The 6,840-nt window shown below is 69.6% G+C and overlaps 1 protein-coding gene across 1 annotated transcript; it reads right to left on the bottom strand.

The window, feature by feature from the left end:
• Positions 1–105: 105 nt before the first annotated feature.
• ADAM15 (ADAM metallopeptidase domain 15) lies at positions 106–6,783 on the bottom strand. Its single transcript, XM_027632272.1, has 21 exons — positions 6,711–6,783; positions 5,524–5,627; positions 4,843–4,919; positions 4,508–4,586; positions 4,327–4,403; positions 4,075–4,234; positions 3,936–3,998; positions 3,787–3,855; positions 3,535–3,704; positions 3,377–3,461; positions 3,159–3,307; positions 2,901–3,078; positions 2,690–2,782; positions 2,401–2,596; positions 2,221–2,329; positions 1,998–2,148; positions 1,851–1,928; positions 1,656–1,767; positions 1,412–1,550; positions 719–772; positions 106–458 (listed from the first exon to the last, which is right to left on the bottom strand). Exons 1-21 carry the CDS (start codon positions 6,781–6,783, stop codon positions 161–163), a joined length of 2,514 nt encoding a protein of 837 aa, XP_027488073.1. The 3' UTR covers positions 106–160.
• Between the last annotated feature and the right edge of the window lie 57 nt (positions 6,784–6,840).

Below are 6,840 nucleotides of genomic sequence, written 5' to 3' on the forward strand. Positions count from 1 at the left end.
TTACCTTGGGCACAGGGTCCGGCGGGAGGGGCCGGGAGGGCGGGTCAGGCCGGGCCGAGCCGAGGGCAGCCGGCTGCGGAGAGAGGGAGAGCGGGGACAAGCCATGCAGCATGCGGAGACCCCCCTCCCGCCAAGCAGAGACAGAGACCCCCCCCAGCCCTCAGCACACAGCTCCGGGGCTCAGCCCTGCTGTGGGATGGGCACCGATCCCGGCGAGCGGCCGGTGCCAAGTGGCCGTGCCAGACTGCTCCTGGTGCCACAGAGTGGGGACCAGGCGGCCTGGGCGTGTGGGACCGCAAGGACCGGAGTGAACCCGCGGCACCCACCGCCCCCCACCACCCCCCAGCCTCACCTTGCTGCCACGCATGACCTGCAGCTCCGTGGCCTGACGCCACTGCGGGGGCCGGGGGCGCGCGGGGGGGACCCGGCTGCCCGACGGGGGCTCTGGCTGCGAGATCCTGCAGGGAAGAGGCAGGATGAGACCCCGCTCGCTCCGGGCACTCGCGGGGACCCCGCACGGCGACCGAGCCACACCGAAACACCAGCAGAAGCCCAAGAGAAACGAACCCCTCGGCGCTGGAAGAGGAGACACCCCCGCGCCCCGGGGGCTGCCCCACACCCCGCGGGCACTGCCAGGGGAAGAGCGCAGCACCGGAGGCCTTGCGAAGCAGGACAGCTCGGGGACAGCCCCACGCCCGGGCGCCGGCCGTGACGTTACCCGCTCCAGCCGTCGGCGGCTCCGGGACCCAGGAACCGCACCCGGGTCTCAGCACTGTGGGGAGAAGAGTGGGGGGCTCAGCCCGGGGGCTGGGGGGGGCAGCGGCGGGAGGGGACGTGGGGCAACGATGCACGACGGGGCTGTGACCTGTGCTGGGGACGCACACGCAAACACACGCATGGACTGTCACATGTGCGGGGGACACGCGTGCGCAGCGCTCAGTCGGCCGCCCTGGGGACACACACGTGTGAGCACACATGCACACACTCCAGTGACACGCTACACGCACGCGTGCCCACATGCAGGGGGCTCTGGTGCCTGCCACGGCACACACGCGCAGAGGCGAGCGTGGCACCTGCGTGGCACCACAGCACATGCATGCAGGGGCATGTGTGCCACAACACATGCACAGAGAGGCGTGTGCGCCACAGCGCAGACATGCAGAGGTGTGTGCGCCACCTGCATGCCACAGCACATGCATGCAGAGGTGTGTGCGCCACCTGTGTGCCACGGCACACGCGTGCATAAGTGAGCATGACATCTGTGCTACCTGCGTGCCACACCACATGCATGCAGAAGTTAGCATGCCATCCATGTGCCACCTGTGTGCCTTGGCACACGCGTGCAGAGGCATGTGTGCCAACACCCGTGTGCCCTCCACATCCCCCCCCGCATGTCCCCCGTCCCCAGTACCTGTACTGGCAGGAGGTGCCCTTGCCGAGCTGGCAGAGGTGTTTGTGCAGGCCGGCGCGGCGGGCGCAGCAGAGCCCCAGTGCCAGCGCCAGCCCCAGCAGGGCGCTCACCAGCAGGGCTGTGGGCAGGGCACTCCCCCCTGTGGAGAGTGGCACAGTGGCACGTCAGCCCCCGCCGTGGCCCATCACCCCCCTACACACACCCGGCACAAAGCCCCATTCTCTGCGCTCTCCTCGTCCCTCACCTCGCTCCAGCCCGGCGGGGCCGCTGTCCTGGCTGCCCCCCGTGCCGGGGCTCTCGCAGGTCGGGGGGGCCCAGCCCCGCTCGCAGTGGCAGTGCCCGTGGTTGTTGCACACCTGGGTGGGCGACACCGGCCCAGCTCAGCCCCCCGCAGGGCAGGTCCCCACCTCCACCACCCGCTCCCCGGCCCCACACTCACCCCGTGCCCATGGCACTTGCTCTGGCACTGCTGGTCACCCAGCACGGAGACATCCTGGCACCGGCGCTGGAGGCACATCTATGGGGGATTGGAGGGGTCAGCATTTGAAGACCCCCCCAGCCCTTTCCCTGCTGCCCTGGTACTCACCTTCCCGGGGCCACAGGCAGTGCCGGGCAGCACCATGGCTGCATCACTCACATCCTCGTCCCCAGGCAGGGGGGTCCCTTGGCAGGACCCTCCTGGTCTGTCCCCATGGGTGTTGCCACGCTGGCACTGCAGCATCCCACAGGGGGCATCCCTGTGGGGACAGAGGGGTCAGGCCAGGGGGGATGGCAAGGGGGAGATGGCAAGGGATGGGGACATCACTCACTGCTGGGCGCAGGCGATGTAGGAGCCGTTGGGGAGCTGCCCACAGTGCCCACGTTCATCCCCTCTGGTGTTCAGGGTGGCCATGCAGGAGCTGGAGACGGGGCTGGCGCCTGCAGCACGAGACAACAAACCTCAGCACCCCCACCCTACCCCTGGGCCCCCACCCTGGCCACGCCATTACCTGTCCCCAGCAGCTGCTGGCACTGCCCCTCGTAGGTGGCACAGGCCCCGCTGTAGCAGCGTGCCCGCCCGCCGGCACAGGGCTGCCCGTCCTGCAGGAACGTGTCGGGTGGGCAGTGTGGTGAGACCCCATCACAGAACTCGGGCAGGTCACACTCCCCCAGCGGCTCCCGGCACAGGTACCCGGCACGGCGCAGCTGCGGGGGGGGCACAGTCAAACAGGGACCCCCCAAGTGAGTGGGGGACTCGCCCACCACGGGGAGTGGCCGTGGGTGCCCGTCCCCACGCACCTGGCAGTCCTGGCAGCAGGCGTCCCCCGTGGCACACGCGGCCCCCGGCATCAGCTGGCAGGAGCTGCTGTTGCAGCAGAGATCCGTGCACTCCTGTGGCAGAGGGGCCGTGGTCAGCGGGTGGCACTGGCACCGGGTACTGGAACCCACCCTGCCAGCCCTGGACACCCCTGGGCACAAGGGGACCCCAGCCCTCCTGGAGCCCCCGTACCACGCTGAGGCCGCAGTCACAGCCCTCGCCCTCCTCCAGGATGAAGTTCCCACAGTCCTCGCTCTTGAACGGGAGCTGGGGCTTGGGCACGTTGGACAGGCACCAGCCCTGGCCCCGCTGCAGGCTGCGCTCCAGGTCCTGCTGGCTGCAGTTGCTGAAGCTCAAGCCGGGTGTCAGCCTGCAGAGCCGTGAAGGGGACAGTGAGGCGGGGAGGGGGCTCGGCCCCAGCCCCCCCGCAGCCCTGCCCGCTGCCCTCACCCCGTGGGCGATGCCATGATGCAGCCGCGGTCGTGCTGGAGGTCGCTGCAGTAGCAGAAGCGCCCGGGGCTGTCGTGGCGCATGCCCAGGTTGTGCCCCAGCTGATGGGCCACGGTGGAGGCAACGACCAGGAAGCTGACTGAGTGGTCCTGTGGGACGAGGGGGGGTCAGGGAGCGCAGGTGGGGTGAACACGGGGTGGGGGGACGGGGGTACTGACCATGCTGACCCCCCCGGAGCGCGCGGGGGAACACATGGAGCCTTGAGTCGACATCCCCACCGAGACATCGTCAAAGCGGGCACCCCTGGGGGAGAGAGCGCAGGGGTCGGGGGGCTGCCACGGCCTCATCCCCCGTCCCCAGCCTGTCCCCCACTCACGTCAGGAGCTGCGCGTTGTCGTGGGGCAGCCGGGGCAGCAGCTCCTCCTGGCGCCAGCGCAGGAACCGCTCCAGCGCCGCCCGGGCGCTGCTGCCCACCGCGATCCTGTCGCCCTCGCTCCAGACCTCGACTGCCAGCAGGACCACCCGCACTCCCAGCGGCCGGAAGAACTGGGGGGGCACAGAGGGGTCAGAGACCCCTGGCATTGCAGTGGGCACGGGGCTGGGATCGACAGACCCGAGGGGGACTCACCACGTCCACCTGGTTGGCGATTTCCAGGGCCCGGACGTGAACACGTTGGAGGCTGGGGTAATTCTGGAACTGGGGGGACAGGGACAGGGGTCAAGGGGGTGGCTGGGGAGGGGGCAGCCCCTGTTCTGAGCACACTGCCCAGCACTCACCGCAGCGTGGTCCACCACCATCACCAGCTCCACGAACCGCTGCTCTGCTGCTGCCCGCTTGCCCTGGGGACAGAGCAGGGTCAGAGTGCTGATAAAGGGACCCTCCCCATGGGGCAAGACACCCCCCCGGGTGACCTACCCTCTGTGGCCTGGGAGGCTCTGTCACCTCTGCCCCGGGGCGGGGGTTCAGGGGGTCCTGCCCACAGGCCCGTGGTGCCACCCGGACCACGTGTTGCTCTGAGGGGTCACTGTCTGGCTCCAGCTCGTAGCTCCTGGTCTCTGACAGCTGGAGGTGGCCACTGGGGAAGGGGAGAGGACATGGGAGATGGAGCCTGCTCCACCAGCAGCACAGTGGGAGTGGGCTCACAGACCACCATGCTCGGGGGCTCACCTGAGTCCAGCACAGGCACAGAGGTTGGCCCAGGAGTCGGGGAAGCCCTGCACTGTCCCTTGGTAGCAGCAGTTCTCCTGCAGCAGAGAGGGGGCTCAGAATCCAGCCCCAAGCTGGGGTCCCCCTGGGGTGTGGGGACAGCTCGGGGACACCTCAGGAGACCACCACACCTGAGCCATACCTCCTCACTGGGCTCCTCCATCACCCACGTGCCGTTGGGCAGGTAGTAGAACAGTGCCCCTGTGCCCTGCACCAGCTCCCTGCCAGAGACTCGTGTCACCCCACAGCAGGGACCCCCTCACCCTGCCCTGAGCACACATCAGGGACCCCAGTACCTCCTACCCTGCTGCAGGTGCACCCTGGGACCCCCAACCCACCCATGCCATGGATGGAGACAAGGAATAAGGGACCCCCATTCCAGGCACACCATGGATGGGGACAGGACCCCCACCCTGCGTGGGTCTGGGACCCCCTTCCCACTCCCATCCCTGCTCTGCCCCAGAGCCGCAGACTCACCAGTTTTGCTCCAGCTCCAGCACCAGCCTCATCCCCTCCAGCTCCAGCAGGACCCTCAGCTGGGTGGGGAACCCCTCCTGCCACAGGCCATGATTAGGGGGGGACCCCCCGCCCCAAGCTGCGTGTTCCCCCCATCCCCACACACCCTCAGAAGCTCCGTGACCCCGCGGGGTGTCGGGGGACCTGCCTGGCCCTGGCACGTGCCCGGAGGGAGAGGTCGGAAGGGATCCCCTGCCCAGCCCGGCCCCCACCCTTGCTCCCTGCAGGAAATGTCCCTCCCTCCCGGGCTCATTGTGCTGGGGAAGGGGGGGTTGGACAGAGCGGGGCCCCCACCCCGTCCCCCCGCGCTTCCTGCCCGGTGCAGCGCAGCGGAAGCGTCGGAGAGACTCCCAACGGCCACGGGGTGGGACGGGCCCTTCCTCCCCAGCCGGGAGGGGATCAGGGTGGGTACCCCGGCCCAAAAAGGTCCCTTCCAGCATCAGGAGAGCAAGGGGGATTTGCTGAGATGCCCCCCTTCCCACTCCCCCTCGGGTTCTGGGTGCTGGGACCTCCAGGGACATGGCACCAGGACACTGCGTGTCCTGCACTGTAAAGGGGGCAGAGGGGGTGTTGAGGGGCAGGTAGCCCCCCCCTCCACTGTCACAAGCATAGGGGACCTCAGGGAAGTTGGTGGGGGCTCACCTGGGTTGCTTCTGCCAAGCTGAGCTTTTGGTTGTCCCGCAGGACCCACGGGGTCACCTGCCAGTAGTGTCCTGGTTCTGCACGGTGCTGCCACGAGCTGTCACCTGCACAGAGCCCAGGGCGGCTGTGTCACCTCTGTGTCACTGCTGTGTCACACACTGCAGCCCAGCCCTCACACTGACCCATCACATCCCGGACCCCCACAGTCACCCATCCCATCCCAGACCCCCACAGTCACCCATCCCATCCCAGACCCCCATGGTCACCCATCACACTCCAGACCCACTGCACCCTGGACCCCCACAGTCACCCCCATCAAAGTCTGGTCATCCATCACATTCTGGACCCCCACAGTCACCCACTGCAGCCCACCAGGTTCTGTGTGGGGAGCAGGAACGGGGACACCCACACTCACGCACAGCAGCCAACACACCCCCTCCCAGCAGAGCTGAGGGAGACCCCTACGTTTTTGGGACGGAATGGGCTCCCTGGCCAGGCCTTGCGTCACCTCGGCCAGCTGCCCAGTACAACCAGCGGAGGGACTGGGCAGGGCTGGGAGCCCGGCCCGGCTGACTCAGAGCCCCCCCTCGCCCGGTCTCGGAGGGACCCCTTCCCTCCCGGGCCCGGGGATGCCGGAGGAAGGTCAGGGGGTACGCAGACCCCACTCCCCACAGCCCCACCAGCTCGGGGACAGCCGGGTCCCCACGGCTGGAGAACTGGGACACCGAGGATCCCGGGAGGACACACCGAGTGTCCCGGGGGGGAACATCGAGCATCTCTGGGAGGACACACCGAGCATTCCGGGGGGAACACACCAAACGGCCCCGGGGGGGGGGGGCCCGGAGCCCCCGGGGGGGCCCCCCGAGCATCCCGGGGGGGCACCCCGAGCATCCCGGGGGGGCACACCGAGCGTCCTGGGGAGGGGGGACACCGAGCATCCCCGGGAGGACACACCGAGCATTCCGGGGGACACACACCGAGCGTCCCCCGGGCGGCACCGAGCGTCCTCGGGGGCGGTCACCGAGAGTCCCAGGGAGGGGGCACCGAGCTTCCCGAGGGGCTACGACCCCCGATCCCATCCCGGTCGGCGGCTCCCCGCGGGTACCCCTGCGATCCCCCGACGGGGGGGCGAGGCGCGGTCCCGACCGACCCCCCCCTCCACCCCCAGACCCTCGTTCCCCGCTCACCTGCGGCGCTGCCGCCGCTCCCGGTGCCAGCGGCGAGGAGCATCCCCGCGGCCAGGAGCAGCCGCGGCCCCATCGCCCCCGTGGCCCCCCCGGGCCGGCGGCCCCGCGATGCCCCACCGCGGCCGCCCCC

The sequence above is a fragment of the Corapipo altera genome, unplaced genomic scaffold (assembly GCF_003945725.1).
Source record: "Corapipo altera isolate COAL_440 unplaced genomic scaffold, ASM394572v1 56019, whole genome shotgun sequence".
NCBI lineage: Eukaryota > Metazoa > Chordata > Aves > Passeriformes > Pipridae > Corapipo > Corapipo altera.

What these genes read in the sequence shown, in the direction of transcription:
- ADAM15 (XM_027632272.1), bottom strand. Translation starts at nt 6,783, where the DNA reads ATGGGGCCGCGGCTGCTCCTGGCCGCGGGGATGCTCCTCGCCGCTGGC. An exon ending in TACATCGCCTGCGCCCAGCA is followed by an intron (nt 2,149 to 2,220) that starts GTGAGTGATGTC and finishes CTGTCCCCACAG; the next exon opens with GGATGCCCCCTGTGGGATGC. An exon ending in CTGCCTGTGGCCCCGGGAAG is followed by an intron (nt 1,929 to 1,997) that starts GTGAGTACCAGG and finishes AATCCCCCATAG; the next exon opens with ATGTGCCTCCAGCGCCGGTG.